The sequence below is a fragment of the Sebastes umbrosus genome, chromosome 10 (genome assembly GCF_015220745.1).
Source record: "Sebastes umbrosus isolate fSebUmb1 chromosome 10, fSebUmb1.pri, whole genome shotgun sequence".
In the NCBI taxonomy this organism is placed as follows: domain Eukaryota; kingdom Metazoa; phylum Chordata; class Actinopteri; order Perciformes; family Sebastidae; genus Sebastes; species Sebastes umbrosus.
In genome coordinates this window covers 26,005,448-26,022,956 of record NC_051278.1, presented here as the reverse complement: position 1 = coordinate 26,022,956, position 17,509 = coordinate 26,005,448, and the positions used below count along the sequence as shown (strand labels likewise).

The window sequence follows — 17,509 nt, the reverse complement described above, 5'->3', positions numbered from 1 at the left end:
CGTGGCAACCTTGCCGTGACCCCTGAGCGCTGCCTGATTGTGGAGCCAGTGGTCTGCACTTTTCAGTTGGAGCATCTCAGTCCTGCAGCCCTGCAGGCCTGCCAGAGGGAGATTACCCCAGCCTGCGTTATGAGATTCAGAGATTTATACCCAGATTAAACCCCTGTATTATGTCAAAACTGATAGTTTGGGTTTAGTGGATGTCTGGGGGGATTATTACAAATTGCTGCTCAGTATTTTTGTGCTGTATTTTTCTGGCAGAAGTGCTTGTGCTCTGGAGCAATCCGCCACTTTAGGGGCTTAATTACACCACGCTGTGGACTGAGCTTATGCAGACATGTGGAGGAGTTGGAAAAACATGTCAATGAGAAATGCAGGACATGAAGGCCAGTGGCACAGTTTGAATCAAAAGTAGGGTAGAGGAGATACGGGCAGCAAGGTAATACAGTGTGCATAGTGCCTTACTTCTGCAAATGGCCAGCGGGGAAAAACATTGATAAATGTTACACAAGAGAGAAGCTGGAAGAGCTCAAGGAGAAATGTTTCAATTCAGACATGCAATTCAATTTAAAGATGAAATTGAGCATGTCTTTGAGTTATTACAAAGTGCTTCGGGTATTTGACTTTACTGCAATAAACGCTCATTCAGTATATTTTGCTTACACTTGATGTGTTTCAGGTAAAAAAGCAGTTACATCAACTTTAAGGTGTGACAACTTGTTCTTTAATTAAAAACACAGTCATTTGTACAAGAAATGTACACATAAAAATATACATGAACAACTACGTACTTTATGAATTACTGAAGACACAACGTAAGTAAACATAAAAAATGCACACAAAAGGATGAGAAAAATGCCACGAAAAAAAGAAAAATGTGTTACGTTGCTTTGGTCTAGTCACAGTGGCTACATTTGAAATAGATATTTTGTCTAAATAAAAGACAATGTCACTCTGTTATTATACTATTTAGTGTTTTACATATTTACACAGAAAACGGTTATGCAACGATGAAGAGATGTGAGTGAAAAGACGGAAGTCCGGGATGCACACGGTACTTTTCAGTTTGGTTTGCATCACCTGTGTTTGTTGTTGAGCCGTACCTGTGCTGCATCTGTGGTGAAGTGAGTAACAGTCTAGGTCTGGGTAGCAAATTAAATATGGTTGGACAAACCCAACTTGTTCCATTCAAAGTCACTTCCCATGGCTTTATGTTAATATGCAGAATTTGAATAATCTACAAAATCTCTCAAACCACAGTGAATGTGGTAAGGTCATGCAAAATATAGACTGATCAAACACTGATCAAATTTTATGAAAGGGGTTCGACTGAATTTCCAAGTACAGGAAACGTAACACTTTCTTGGTTTGCATCAGCTCCGACCTCAAGAAGTCACTCAAAAATGACCTTTTATAAACTAACGAAACAAGCACGAAACCCAACGATGAACGAACATGAACCGGTGCGATATTATGATACTGACGATCAAATGAAAGATCAATCAAAATGGAGAGATAACAGATCAAAACGGCGTCTGAAAGAAAGACTCCAAACTGTGTTTATCAGCTGCAAAGTTTGGTCATCAGAGTATGTTTGTGTCACACGGGTTATATAATGTAAACATATTTTCATGCATTACAGTATTAGGTGCACTCTTTCTATGCTGCCGCCTCCATTTACAACTGATCCGTCATTTGAAATATTGGTATGTGATATAGAAGTCTTTATACTTTGTATATTAAACCCACACTTATATCGGTACTACAACAAAATATCTTCAGGTGCTATATATAAAAAAATATACAACATCTCCTCCATTATATAGATTTCCATTTAACTATTATTCCTTGATATAGACTCTTTGTAAAATAAAAGTTCTCAGCCCGCTACTTTTGTTTCCGTAGAGACCCGCCATGCTCAGTGTTATACACAGCCCTGCATAATACTGCGAGAAAACAGCTTAACATGCTCCCCAGCCGACCCGCATCGAGGACATTCAGCGCTGGAGCTATTGCATCTGCAAATTCTCATCTCACCGCTATCTGAACCTCTGAAATCTGATACAACAAAGACATGCAGGCATGCCAGTCTTGCTACCTGTATAGCAGTCAGTGAAGATTATAGTCTCGGGGAGACTAGGAAGACTTTAAAAAGTGGTATTTGGCTTTGGGCTGCCAAGAGCTAAATAAAGAGCACTAATGGGAATGAAGGAGAATAAACGGAAACTCTGAATAAGCATGCCTTAAATCCCTCAGCGACGTGACGACCAAACTAGAAGAATATGCTCCATTTTTAGTTTCCTGATACCGACTGTTATAAAAATAGCTGAGTAAGAAGCAGAGAAAGAGATGGAAAGAGAGAGAGCAGACATAGAGACAAAGGCAGAAAGAGAGGGGGGAAGAATCAGCACCATCCTGGTGATGTCTCCCATGCTACGGTCTGCTTCCTAGTGCTACATAATAGTAAAATGTAAATGTTTATGTCAGAGCTTGCTGCGTTGTCTGACTGAGTTGACACACTGGTCGAGTTAGTGGAAAACATGAGCAGCGTCCTTTGAACGTTTGGTTTTTGTGTCCTCTGTGGTTTGGGGAAAATTACAGATTGGGATGTCCACATGTGAACGTCAAAACTGGTTTGTTGAAGTTTGACGATTTGCATCACAAGAACGAACAAAAGAGCGCAGGAAAGTTGTGCAAAAATGACACTGTTTCCCTTGATGAGCAGATTCTTTCATTGCCGGTGGTGACCATTTATACTGCATTTCTCTGGTGTGATAACAGTCACAATACATTCTTTTCTTTTCTTTTCAAATGCACTCTGCTGAGGAAAGAGAGCACAAGAAGAACAAAAATATTCTCATCCTTTTATCATTTGTAAAAATGAACTGCTGATAATTATTTTTCATGTCAGCAGTTACTTGGAGGACTAGTAGTGCAGCTGTTGTTGTTGTTGTTGTGTGGACGGTTGATGAGATCATCATTCACAGCCAGTAGCGGTGATGTTGATGGGACTGCTGTCATGATACATGCATGCTGGTGGCTGGGTGTTTGTGTGCTACCGAGAAAGGGGTGACTGCTGTGCCTGTAGTAACATTTTTTTTTGCTTCAAGTCCCCGACGATTTCCGATACCCTGATTTGAACGTGGTCTGAGGAAGAAACACTTTCTTCACCGCTTTTGCTCCCACAGAAGGAAAGAAGTCTTTGTGCTGGCTTTGTAGTGGAGTAAAACCTGTTAAAAGCGCCCAAGGGGACACTTTATAAGGATTTATTGGAGTACTTAACAGGAAGTAAGAATGCACCTTTGGGAGATCTCCCTTTTGACAGTGACGAGTGGCGAGTGCTCGCTCAGTGGTCCAGGTAAAGCCATGTTGAAGGTAGTGCAGTGTTTGGCCCAGAGTTTAATGTTTGGTTTGCATCCTCAGAGTCTTTTGTGAGTTGTGGTTCCATGTTTCTGTGCACATATTACTGTAAGTGTGTGTGTGTTTTTAGATCTCAGTGGCGGTAATTTCCTCAAAGTGGATGTCATTACTGCCACTGTGAACTTCATAGTCCTCCATGTCCCTGTTCTCCAGCTCAAGACTCAGCTCCCTCATCACTCGCTCGAGATCCCGGTTTCGACGGTACATCTGGATGTAGTTCTGCTGCAGCTGTTTCTGGTAGCGGATTACCTGGGTGGAGGGAAGTACGGTAAAGTAAGTAAATCAGTAGGGAGGATCAGAGGAAGCTTTAAAATGTGTTCGATAGCCCTATCCATCTGGACATGTATGACACTGAATTAAAAATGACCGATTAAAAGTCATTTTTCCTTCCTCCTTTTTACCTTTTCCTTCTCCTCCTGCCACACCCTCCTCTCAGTCTCAAACCGTGACAGTTGCTCCTCACTAGTCCTCCTCTCGTATATGAGTTCAGCCTTCAGCCTGTCCACCTGAGAAAAAACGATAGAAGAAATGTTTTAAACTGCACCGTTTCACTGGTGGAAGATGTATTTAGTCAACATATCCTCACATCCTCAACAGTTCATTTGATGTCTTACGAAAAGTCCTAATTTTTCGTGCGTTTTTCTACGAGTGTCCAGCCACACGTGTCACAATGCGCTCGTTACATGCGTTCAGTCATTTCAAAATAAACTTCCGTCTTCACAGGAAACTACTTAGTTAGGTTTAGGAAAAGATCGTGGTTTGGGTTAAAATAACTGCGGAAGTGGCGTAACTTAATTACAGAAGTTACGTGACAAATAAATCAACGTTGACTTTTGGTTTCACACAGGGCACGAATGCCGGTCTCCTGGGCGAAAATCCTATGAGTTTGTTGCTCTTTATACTTCCTGGTTTACGATTACGTGGATTACATACAAATTGATTGCGTAGAATATATACGAATTACAGTGCATTATTTTTCATAGGTATAGCTACGAATGGTGTATGAGAAAAGTAGTTCCTATACTTAAGTGAAAGTAATACAACAGTGTAAAAAACAGCATTGCAGGCAAATCTTATTTTAGCAAGTACAGAAGTATTACCAGCATGTACTTTTGAGTTTCAAATTTGAAGGTACACATTATGCAGAAAAATTGTACATGTGATTGTTGTATTATTATATGTTATATTGTTAACTTTTTAATACTGATGCATTAACATGTAAGCAGCATTTGGATGTCATTAATAGTCAAGGTGGAGCCATTTTTAACTACTTTTTATACTGTTTTGTAGTTTAATCTATAACAATGGATTATATCTTATGAAGCTTATCATATTTTTTGGTTCTTCATAAATATGGAATAAAAAGTAAGAAACGTAGTAGACATTTTCATTACTTATGCCTGGAAAAGTTGTAGTAGAGCTTTTGTACCTGTTGTCTGAGTCCCAACACTGCTTCTGCATTCTGCCTCTGAGCCTTGGCTTCATCACTCTCCCCTCCCCAGACCAGATGAGTCTCATCTGCGTCCCGGTACAAAGACGGACTGGGACCGCCCCTTCCTGACATGCCTCTACCCTGCTGGAGGGAGAGGCCCATGCTGTGCCCCTTCATGGTTAGATTTCCAGGTAGGGAGTGTACACTGTGATTGGACAGAGTGTCACGGAGGCGGACCGACTCCTCTTCCAGACGGCCCACCTTTTCCCGGAGCAGCTCGGCTTCGCTCTTGCGCCTCTGGAGCTCGTTCTCGCAGACTTCCAGCTCCAGAGATCGCGTCCGCACAGCCGCCGCGGCCTCGTGGGATCGAGCCTGGCTGGCTTGCAGCTCGGAGCGGGCTTCTCTCAGCTGGGCCTTCAGCATCACGATGTCTCCGGCCTTCTGGCTGAGCTCCGACTGGATCTCCTTCAACTGCTGCTTCAGGAGGGAGATCTCTCCTGACTTCTGACACACCTGAAGAGTCAAGAGCAAGTGAGTCAGAGAGAGGTGGAAGTGCTGAAAATACAGAACAAACAGTCTCTAATGGCAGATTACAAACTGATATTTTGGATTTGCTCTCTCCTTCAAGTTAAACCTCAGATTCTTTCAAGCTTATAAGCTTATACGGTTAATTTAAGGTGTCTCCTCTGACACCTTTCTTTTGGGGGCATTTAATGCTTTAATTAGTGAGTCAAGGCAAAGATCCCCTGCCAGACTCAAAGAGGGATGTTGCAGTTCACACGGCACCTTTAATCACTTTAATCATTCTGACCCAACACCTCTCCAGTGTCAGACTCTCACTCACCTCCCACTTTGTCTCTTCCAGACGTGGCCCCAGCTGGGTCTGCTCCCTCTGGATGGTGGCACACCTCCTTTCCAGCGTCTCTCTGTCCTGCAGCAGAGAGGAGAAGTCCTCCTGCAGCTTCTTTTTCTCTTGCTGTAGTTGAAATACCTGACGACACACACAGATCCAAATTTTACAACTGCCTGACATACTGAAACAGAAGACATGCACCCTCAAAGAAAGAATATCCAGTCTCACAACTAAAACACAAGACTGGCAAAGTAACATTTTGAACATCTCTCTCAGTGTTAAAAGAGGTTTTAAGTACTTAGCGTACCTGTAACTGTAGCACCTGCTGCGCCCTCTGGGCCTTCTGAGAAGCCTGCTTCATCTTCGATGCACAGCTTTGTCTCAGCTCCTCCATCTCTCTTTCACAGCGACGCTGCTTCTCCTCATACACCTTTCAGAGCAGAAGACATTGGTGAGAGGTCAGAGGTCAGTGTTTCATCTGAGCTAACATCATATTGTTATTCATTTGGTGTTTTAAAGGAAGGTTTGGTAGATTTTAGAAAAACATTTTTTTGGTATATTAGTTGAATTTCTCTTTACATCCCGACAGCAATCAATAAATCATATGCTCTGAGAAAAAAAAAATAAAAAATCCAGTATCTGTGGCTACAGGACTGTAATAAACCCGTCCAATGTTTTTATTCGGCCTGAATGTAATGATTGGACGGCCTACCTGTCTGCATGCACTCTACCCGCGCACTCATTGTGCGTCACCAGAGTCTTCCACAATCTGCTAGCTTGACAGTTGTAAGTAATAACAATAGCTATGTTCATTATGATATGTTTATATTCTTAATGATCATTTTGGGGGAGTGGCTTTGGATGGAGACTTGAAGCAACGGACTGTCAGAGTCGCCGAATTGATGACTTTCGCTCTAGAGTTAGGGACTTTTGGAGCCAGTGCTGCTCGCTACTTTCATTGGAAAAGAGTTGGCAACACTGGTCGTTTTTTTTTGGCTGGATCATTTTTAAAAATCTAGTGCACTCTTGCTAGTTTCTCAAGATCGCCCACCCTGCCTTTAAAGGGAGGTTTGGTCCGGTGGTGAGGTGAGTGTCTTTATGTCTCACCTGGCAGATGGCAGCTTCATTCTCATCCAGATTTTCCCGGAGCTGCTGGAGCTCCAGGTCTCGTTCCCTCAGCTTCTCTTCCAGCTCCCTCACCACCGCCTCGTAGCCCTCCACGGGTGGCGGTGAGTGGCCACAGGACCCGCTGTCCGACAGGGGCTGCCCGCGCCCACTTAGCGACCCCGAGCCTGTGCTCTTGCTGGACGAAGAACGCCCACTGTCTGAGTTAGTATGGCCATGGCTCCCACTTCCACCTGAAGTGTTTCGGCCCAGGCCTTGCACGGGCTCCAGCTGGCCCCCGGAGCCAGACCCAGAGCTGGAGCCTTCACTGGGGGCCAGACTGTAGCCTGTGCTGCTGTGAGTAGGGAGGCTGGAGAGGGAGTTCCTCCCTGAATCTGACATGGAGCAGGACTGGCTGTTCCGAGCATTGCGACCTCCGCTGTAGGAGTTGCGCTTCCCTTCAGTGCTGGAGCTGCTGCTCCCTCCAATGACGTTGGGGCCGCTGGCGCTGTTGGATCCTCCGAGGGGCAGCAGGAGGTTGAGGCTGGCCTGGCTCTCTGACAGACTGCCGCCACCTGGCCGCGGTGACAAGTACTGCACGGAGTGGCGATTCTTGGGAACAACCGGTTTGAACGCTGTAGGACGGATCAGCACTTTCTCCATGTTCTAAAAGTACATAATTATATAAAAAAAAACAGCATTAGTGATTGATAAAAGCTAAGCTGTGCTAATTAGCAACGGCTGAATAAAACTCATTAGAGAGGGGTGAGTGATATGCTGGCAGGTCATCCCTCCAGGCTCTGATTAGTTTAATTTGGTTTAATTGATATTCATGGGCTTCGTTAAGCAATTTCCTTAATGACTTTCATATCATCTAAGATATAGAGAGACAGGAAAGAGAGCGAAAGGACAGAGAAAATCTGATTAAAGGGCAGAGAAACAGAGAGGAGGGAGAAGAGTGGAGGAAGAGGCGAGACAAAGACAGAGGGGGTGAAAGCTCCTCACATGTTCCGTAAGTGTTTTTCTTAATGATCTTCCTCAGGGTTCACTAAATACGTCAGTGAATGTAAGCAAGCTCTGACATCGATCATGATGTGTCTGCAAGGTGAGGAGCTGTCAATTGATCCATCTGAGCCCGCCAGGCCAGTAATTAAGGCTTCCCTCCGGATCGATGGAAGTAAATAGCCAATTAGACAGCTGACGTAATCCGCTGTAAAACATGTCAGCACATGCTGCAGAAATGCTCACACTGGTGTGTGTGTTCCAGGGAGAGTGGAGAAAAAAAAGAGTCCTCGCTATGATATTTAATGTCACAACAGGTAATCTTGAGCTGTAAATAAAGAAGACACTTTCCTTTAAATATCTTCAGGTCAGAGGTCAGGGTCATCTACACAACAGCAGTTACGGAGCTGGTAGGGATTCAATGTCATGATGAAAGCTGTTTAAACCCTTCCTGTGAGGTAGTGTTTCTACTTTCTATTTCACCTTATTGCCCCAAATGTATGTTGCCTACAAAATATTAAAGGGATAGTTCGGGTATTTTGAAGTGGGGTTGTATGAGGTACTTATCAATAGTCAGTGTATAGTAGATGACCTTGCCGTCAGACAGCTATACAGTTTATGTTTCTGACAGGGAACTGATGCTGTTATCTATGCTCTCGCCAACATACACAGTACTTGACATACCTGCAATAAGCTAAATATATTTATTGCTCTAGCTCTACAGTTTACTCCTCTTACCTTCTCTAACTGTCCGGACACAGGGATGAGTTTGGGAGGAGGCCCTCCAATGTTGCCGTTCAGAGTCCTGTTGTCCCTTTGGTCCTCCGAGTCACTGCAGGGGCTTGCAGCCACCAGCACCACGTTGTCGTTCCAGTCTCCAACCACCACCTCGTCGCTCACATACCCAGAGCTCCCATTAGTGCTACCACCTATTGCTCCAGCAACCGTTACACCACCTGTCCCGGCAGAGTTACCGGGCCGGGGCTGCTTCTTGGTGGGCAGCGGTGGAGGCAGAACCTGGGCATGGGGAAGCGTTTGGTTGCTGATGACCAGCAGCTGCTCCAGGGAGCTCCCGCTGCGGAGGGTGTTATCCTGGAGCCGGAAGCAGCTGGTAGCCGGCGTGGAGCGGCGGGACTTGGTGGTGAATTCGCTGGCGGCCCGGCAGTGTCTCTCCTGATACGTCCGGCCTGATATGAGGCTGCTGACAGAACCCATGGCTGTCCCGGGGCTGCAGGGCCCACAGGGGCCGGGGCAGGGGCCTGAGGGGGAGTGGGATGATAGTGGCCGGCACTGCTGGACGTCAAGACCTGGATTTGGGTGGTCAGTCACGGTCAAAGGTAGGGCCTGAACCAGAGCCATGGCACCCTGACGGCGTCAGACACACCAAACACTCTGATGAGAGAGAAAATAAGGAGAAAAAAATGTAATCATAATATATACAACAGATGTGACTACATGCGCTGTTGGAGAGTTGTACCCAAGCATACAAGGTTTTTCATTCACTGTTTCCAAGACATAATACTTTCTTCTAACTGCCAAAGACGTCACAACCAAGTGTATGCCTTTTCTGAGTGATTTATTAAGCAAAAATTTGGCGTAGATTCAGGAATCACAACATACACAAACAGGGCTGGTACTAGGTCCCAGCAAAGACTGTTGTACAGGGCTGAAACCAGTGAAACTCAGGCACAGCCGTGTGGATTGTGGCCGCACAGCCACACATAAAGATAAAGAGATGATACGATGAAAACTGACACCTAATATCAAAATATCTTTAAAAGAAATTCACCAATGGCTTTCTCATTGATTTCTCTAAGTAGGCAGTAAAGAAAATGTGCAAGCAGTTTAATTAAACGTGTTTATATTCTGAGCTCTTACTGACCAGCAGCTGGTTTTACTCAGTAAAGATAAGAAAATTGAGTTTACTATTGAGTTGTATTTTCCATATATATTTCCAGAGATAGACACAGCTATTCAGGACAGTGAGAAAAAAACAATGGATAGTTTAACTCATCAAACACAGGTGCAACTGCATTGCTGTTATTAATGACTCCATCTATGTGTTCCGGTTTCAGGACCCTATTGTTACACTTGAATGGAACAAGCCATCGCTAACATTATCAGTTACACATGCGTTTGTGATATAGTAGACAATAGGTCTTTTGTTGGAAGACATTTTGACTTGTCACAGTAGGAAAAGCACAGGTGTAAATAATGAATTGAATGATGACTGCATATCATTTAACCAAAGAACTTATGTTGCTAAGAAGTGAAAGTCAATTGTTCTTTCCATTGCAACGTCAGCGGTCAGCAGCAGAGCTACACCTCCGCCATTTTGGACTGAAAGCGACTACCGGATGCCAGTAAAACGTTCGCCTACAAAGTGCCGTACAAAAGTAAAACAAAATTATTTCTACTCTGTATAATTTGAATGTCTCTACTGAAATGGCCTGCGTTGAACAATACAAATATTATAAATATGCATACTATTATACAGTAACTATTTACTTACTTACTTATTTATTTATTAAACTTTTTTGCCTGGCCGCTTCCCAGACAAGTATAAAGTGAGCGATGGACATAAATGGAAGTTAGAAAAATCCAGCACACAGATTTTGAGAGCAATCTCAGACTTTTTCACGTCAAGGACCTCCGAAATCTAGATGTACAATAGACCACAGATCGTGGATGTATAAGAGTTTGTGCCTGTGTGTTAGTGAGTAGCCTACAACTCCATTAAATTATGTTTACGTCATGCTACTAGCACTACTAGCTACTGGCCGATAGCTGGTTGTTTGGGAACAGAGACGTTAATACATCCACCACGGTACAGGCTTACAGCATACAGCCCACGGGTGTATTATAAGATAATAAAAGTGGTGAATTACAGACAATATATCCATCATTGCAGCCGCATACAAGCAGCTAACCGGATATGTCAACGTGCAGGGCGGTGCAGTCCCGTGGGTCTGATGCACGTTTATTATGCTGAGGAAAATAACTCTGGATTCAGCTGTTAGTTCATTTTACAACTTTTAGGACATAACAATTTAAATGAGGGCTGTTTAAGTGATCATACTGGGAAGTTGATATACCTAAAAAAAAAAAGAAAATCCTCTGATTTACAGACGTCTCTTTATACATCCATGGCAATGGAGTCATTGGAATTGGCTCTGTTCTATCCAAGTGTCACAGTGAGCCCTGACGGTGTGACAGTGAGAAAGCACGCACAATACCTGGAAATCAGCCATTTATAACTTTACTACTTACACCTGCGTTTCCTACTGTGGAAGTACTATGCTTTAACTAAACAGGAAACATGATTACCACGGTTCTTGACAGTCGCTAATGTGATTTGTGCTTAGCATTTCATCCATGTGTTAAAAATATGTGAATGAGACTCATTATGTGGTAAATTAGCTTTGAATTGTAGGGCTAATTATCTTATCATTATCCTTAAATTGTTCAAATTAAAATGGTTAAATGCAAAATGATTAAATGCATAATATTATCATAATATTCTTAACGTAATATTTGCAATATCAAAATGTGACACATTTACTTTACACAAAAACTTATTACAATTAAACACAATCTTCTTTGCAACAATGAAGCCGAATTATTTGTTGATTTTAGCCCTGTTGCCACTCGCAATACTCATTAGCTACAGCCACTTAACAGCTGTTTATTTGAAACATGTCTCGTGGGGGAGCACGTCCCCAGACCCAGCGAAGGCTCATCCCTCATTAAATACACTCTATGTCTCTGGTGACGCCACTGATAACTGTCAATGTCATTAGCGAGGCAGGAAGAGGAAAAAATGGATGGATTTAGTCGAAACTGAGGATGACAGACAGAGGGAGAGAGAGAGAGAGAATGAGTCACGGTCATCGCCATCTGCAGCTGCTCTGTGATTTTCCTGAATGTCCCTGTCTGAACCTGGTGAGCAGTCATCCGTGTGTTACTTCTGAAGGGGTTTGAAAACTAGTCGCTTCACTGTTTCATGATCACAGTGCTCCTACGCCTATCAAAAACATCTTTGAAGAAAGGAATAATAGCCTCACTTGGTCACTGCACTATTTTTAGGATGAGAAACATGGATACATATTATTAACAACACAGAAAAGTGGCAGCAGATTAAGTCGTCCATTTGCAGATAGTATTATCAGTGTTAGTTTCCTGCGGGGGGGGGACGGGACGGAGAGGGGACACGTATCCTCGGTCTGTCGTGCCAAGCCCAAATCCGTCTGGCCAAGTGGAATAATCCATGCCAGCTATGTCTGCCAGGACTAACACAATCACACAGATTGACACTCATACACGCACACACACACAGCGATGTGCATGTACATGAACATCCACACACAAAAAAAACCTGGATACATCAACGGGGCGCACATCATTCATGCAAGTCCTGAATACAAAATAGTCTGATGATTGAAAGTTTTGGAAATAAGAAGTTATTGTTTTGTTTATTGAAGCACAATTTAACTAAACAATACAGCCCGGTTGCATAAAATGGCGTGTATTCTGTACTGAATGCAATATAATGACATAAAATAAAAGGGGAGAAAGACCGCTAATGGCGGGCGGGAGAGGAGGCGGATGGGTCCAACCAGGAGGCCGGCGTTTGAGACCAGTGTTTTGTTTTGTAAGTTACGTTAGTGACGGTTGTCAAGTGTTTTCCGTAGTGATGTTATGTTGTTTCCTTGTATTGTGCGTTAGATTAACACTTTTGTTCCTGTAGTGTGTGGTGAGCAACGATTTGGCCAAAACACCACACCACACACTAACAGATTCCATTCATGAACAACAAGAGACCTATTTAAAAAGAAACGGAAATCTGGTAAAATTTCTTGCGATCAAAATGTGACTTTTATTGTGAACAAACATGGCGGATGACAACGATGTTAGTTTTTGCACTACTTTGTACTGAAAATTCACAAAGAAAAAAGAAAAAATATGGATGAAATCATGGAGACACGTTATAATAACACTTGCCACAAATCAACAAGTTGGTCCTCCATTTCTGAGGTCCGTCTTACTACAACTTTATACTTTACGTTTCGCATTAGCCACAGCCGCCATGACGGTGGTTGTTGTCCTTCCTTCTTCAATCAGTTTGGTTCTCAATAGGCTATCGTTCTTTCCCACGTGACTGCGTAATCTGCTGTCTTCACACAACAGGATATCCGATCGTATGATTTGAAATCAGTGCGGGCAAAATGGACTCCGAGCCGATCAGGGGATGTAAAAACAATCTTAACATACCTCAAACCACAATAATATCTGGAAAGATAATCTTTAGAACCATCGAAAAAATTGGGGCTCTGCTGACCATTGTCGGGAGGGGGATCTGGCCCAAAATCTTCTTAAATCAGCTTAATTCTCGTGTATTGTGTGCCCCGCAGAAGTGGTTTTGTTGCCTAAACCTAAGTAAGTGGTTTTGTTGCCTCCTGCCGGTACTGCACCTTCATACACACGTGTAATACTCACACCTCAGAGAGTCAAAACGTGACACTGACACGCACTCCGCTGGTGGACAGGCGGGTCTGTTACACGCTTTGGCATGATATCGGTTTGAACAATTAAATCAGATTGAGATTTATTGCCAGAATCCTCTGAAATATGTGTGTTGCAAACTCTTTCACATTCAAAAACATTTAAGTATAGCACAATATTGTGAAACAACAGCTTATATTCTCGGAGCCTCAATATGCTCCAAACAAAGTGGCTGTCGGACCAAAAGACATCTGATACACGGGAATTGAGGGGAAAAAAAACAGGTTTGGCCTAATTATTCATTAATCAGTCACTCAGCAGGGTGGTTCAAATCTTGCACAGTTGACGATACATTGCCTAAACTGTGAGCATGTCTGTGAGTGTGTGAAGGGAGTGAAAGAGAGGAGACAGACTTCATGAGTACGCATGAGTCAAGGAGATTAAGATATGTGTGGTATGTGATCTCTTCCCATGCCTAAACAATCACGCCTCACAACCTCCTTTCACCTTTTATCCAGCCGTGCCCACCTCTTCTTCACTCCCAGCCCTGACAAGGACCTCTCAGGCAGAGATAATAGAATTAACAACCCTCTGAGACCGTCAACCGTGACCCCCCTCAGCCCTAACCCTGTGACCCCCTGATGAGTGGAGGAGAGCTGGTCTGATTCTGCCCTCCCACCCCTGTGACCTCCATGGGTCTGTTTTTGTCCTGGCTACTCGGGCAACAAATCCCAAAAGCTAATTTCGCTGTCTGATGTTGCTCACTGGTTGTTTCTTGAAGTTATTGAAGCCCTCCTTACTTCTCCTCCCCTTCTTGGCTGCATTCCTCTGACAAAGTGAAAATACTTTTACCATCCCTCCATCTCCATCCGCCCTCACCGCTTCCTCCACCTTCCTCATTACACACATCCTCCTCTGCTGTCAGCAGCGCAAGACAGGCAGAGAAAAACCAGTCATCGTCACTAAAAATAGAAAACATCTCAAGTGCCTGAAATCATTGTGATAGTCTTTCATGAGGCGTTTCTGTCAGCGAGGCATTCGATTCGACGTTCAAAAATAAACTCCAATAGTGTCGCAGCCAGCTATTACGGGGTCAACCCAGGGCCACTTTACACCGCTTCCTGACACTCTAAAACTATCAAATGATGCTGAATGTCTTAAATGCATCCTCACTGCTTCTGACAGGAACTGGAAATACACCAAGTGGTTGTGAGAGTTTATCCCCTCCCTCCACCCCATGTCACCAACTGGCCCAGGATGAGTAAGAGCAGGACTGACAGAAGAAAGAGATTCCCAGGTAGCTCTCTAACAAGATCCAGAAGTGGGGTCTGTGACGGGGAAATAATCCCGTTATGATAAGTCTGTTCATACCGCCAGTGTTACCCAGGAGAGGAAGCCCATTATCCCACAGCAGCAGATCGCCCCTTACAATAACACGCAACCTCCGAGCGGTTCCGGAGTTAGAAAAGCGAGAATAAGGCAGAAGAAAGAGAAGTGGGTTTAGGGGGTGAGAACACAAAGGGCGGGATGGGGGCGATGGTCTGGGGTTTAAGGGAATTCAAATACCAGGTAGCCCAAAGAGAGGCTCCAGAGAGGCCAGAGCTCTTGGGAACACCGGGCATCTATAATCCTGTTTGGACATTATTTGGCCAGCACACAGACACTGAGGTCTGAGTACCTTAAGATCTCCCAACAGGAAAATCAAAGGTGAAGGCAGACATAATTTCCTATCTGAACCATGTCCTCTTCTGCCAAACACCGAACACATTACTTATATAAGTTTTCTTTTCTCTCTTTTATCATCTTCCTTCCACATGTCTGCCTCTTTCAGATATTGTAAAATGATAAGAGACACAAAAAAATTACAGCTGAAATCTACACTGTGGCCTTCTGGCCAGTGTCAGCCGATGTGAGCCATCAATGTGAAAACAAACCAAGCTGAAGCGTCCTCAGTCCTGTAAAACCAGAGATCATGGGTGCATGTTGTCATGAGATCTACATTAGAGCAAAGGCAGCAGATTTGTTGCGTGGAAGCCTGTTAAAACATGGAAAACGTACATACTAGCAAAGCTACAATAAATGCAATGTTTGCAGTGTTGGCTCATAAAATTGCAGAAGCTGGAACCAGCAAATGTTTGGCACTCTTATACCCCTTTTCCACCAAAATTACTGGAAAACCCGCTAAAAATAGGCGATAGACTCCTTTCAAATTGTCAGCAGACAAGTATGCCATTCTGTTTTTGTTTTTTCACGTTGCCTTTGATGTCATGGACGTACCAGACGGCACTGGAAGCAGGGTTAGTAAAGTTCTGTGTTAAGGGGGTTACTTCTTTTTTTTTAAATATCTATTACTCACTCAGTCTCTCTTTCAAACTCTCAAACTAGAGTTGGTGATTGCTGGAACAGTGGAGAGACTAACAAAGACGGTTTTGATGAGTTTTATTTTGTTTCTGTCAAGTTTGAATGCAGTGTGTTTTTACAATGATCAGCGAGGTAAAATTACTGTTTCTGTCAATAGAGTCTGGTGGCGTTGAGGAGAGCATATAAATTGTATGTTTCGTACATTAATAAATTGCAATAATTCCAATTCCAAATCCCTGTTTTTTTAATTTATTGTATATTCATTTCAACGCGCGTCACACAGCATCGCGCCAGAAAAGGGGGCGCAAATTAGCGTGTCCACTTGGGTGTGCAGAGTCATTTGTCATGGGAATGAATGACAATTGTAACCTTTTCCACTGAAGACAAAAGCCAGATGTTTTGTTCAGTGGGAAAGGAGCTTTAACTTTATAACTTTATAACTTTAAATGATTACTCAATTAAAACCCTCAGTTTTCTGTAAATCTGTCTGAATTAAACTTGTATTAATTTATGTTTTGGCACAAAATTGACATATTATCACATTAATATTAAGTTGGTATTGCAAGCATGTGAGCTAATATTTGCTTAATTACATATCCAGCTGACAAGGAGCAACATTAGCTTTCATTTGGAGTCATGTGAAGGCTACCCTAACATGCATATATGTCCAATATTCACTCTCCTTTTAACTCTGTTTTGGTCTCCACCTTTAGCTGCTAAATGCTCCACTGTGTTTACCAGCTTTTCACTAACTGTGTCTGTCTGCTGTTTGGTGCTGAGCAGGTTGTGTACAATTGTTTTTTTTAAAGCTTTTTCAAAGAAAACAGCCTGCTACAGTATGAGAGCGGTGAGCATGAACCAAAGGATTAACATTTACGCGCCTTACCACCAAAATAATGAGCTTAAAGATGCTAAAACGCTCAGTAGAGCTGAGGGGAACTGCAGAGCTGGGGGATAATTCTTTCACCTTGAGCCATTTGATCCATCGTTAATATAAAAATATTGATTAGTGCAGCTTTAACCATTAGTACAGGTGGCATCCTCCTAACAAACTACCATGTTTTTTTAGGTCTTCCACATTCTTCCTCTACTTTCATCCCTCTTTCCTGTTCCTGACTATTTCCACCCATATCCCTTTCCTCTCTTCCTTACCTCCTGTGGTAGATTATTGCTCCACTGCTCTCCTGTCACTCTTTTCTTTCCCATCCCCCTCTCTCTCCTACGACTCCCTGCTCACTGGTCTATGCAGCTAGATTTTCATCTGGCCCTTCTTTAACAGCAGCACCACGGCGTGACTAACCGAAGGCAAAGCCAGTGTGAGGAGAGAGCAACAGGTGGAAAGTATAAAATTGTCAGATCAGAGCAGGCACTGTATGGACGAGGGCAAAAGTATCAGTATGCGAGCGATAATAAGAACCATTCATAATAAAAAATGCCTTTGTATAACGTTTCTGCTTCTTTAATGGGTGGTCACTGCCCGCCCGGTAGAGTTTCACAACATGATCACAAAAACAGTAGTCAGTTAGTGGTACCCAAACACTTAAAATAAAGCAGGACATTGAAAGCAGGGCTGTAGTCAAGTCCAAGACCAGGTCCAGTCCAGACCAAGTCAAGACCGAGTCCAGAGCAAATTGAGTCCTGTTCAAGACCATAATAGGCAATAGTGTCTTTCCAATGCTTATATGGTGATCAAGGAGTTAGGATGGACAGGGATAATCGATCTATAAACAATATTGATCCATCTTCTAACATCAGACTAATCGATGCGTAGAATTTCGGTTTGAGGATCATTAAAGTCTAATTCATAAACCTTGAATTTGATCCGATATTTGCTA

At 43.2% G+C, this 17,509-nt stretch overlaps 1 protein-coding gene across 3 annotated transcripts in view; it reads right to left on the bottom strand.

Moving 5' to 3' along the window:
* Positions 1-701: 701 nt before the first annotated feature.
* Positions 702-17,509, bottom strand: part of LOC119495804 (leucine zipper putative tumor suppressor 2 homolog) — a 50,676-nt gene continuing 33,868 nt past the window's right edge. The window contains exons 1-8 of one of the 3 annotated variants that reach the window (XM_037782614.1): positions 14,166-14,252; positions 8,550-9,203; positions 6,813-7,475; positions 6,013-6,135; positions 5,697-5,843; positions 4,850-5,365; positions 3,822-3,926; positions 3,487-3,669 (exon numbers count right to left, since the gene is read on the bottom strand). In XM_037782614.1, the coding sequence (XP_037638542.1) occupies positions 3,487-3,669; positions 3,822-3,926; positions 4,850-5,365; positions 5,697-5,843; positions 6,013-6,135; positions 6,813-7,475; positions 8,550-9,170 (2,358 nt within the window). In that variant the 5' untranslated portion in view covers positions 9,171-9,203; positions 14,166-14,252. Of the gene's footprint in view, positions 3,670-3,821; positions 3,927-4,849; positions 5,366-5,696; positions 5,844-6,012; positions 6,136-6,812; positions 7,476-8,549; positions 9,204-14,165; positions 14,253-17,509 lie in introns of those variants that run through there. The other 2 variants (XM_037782612.1, XM_037782613.1) reach the window with 2 other exon arrangements.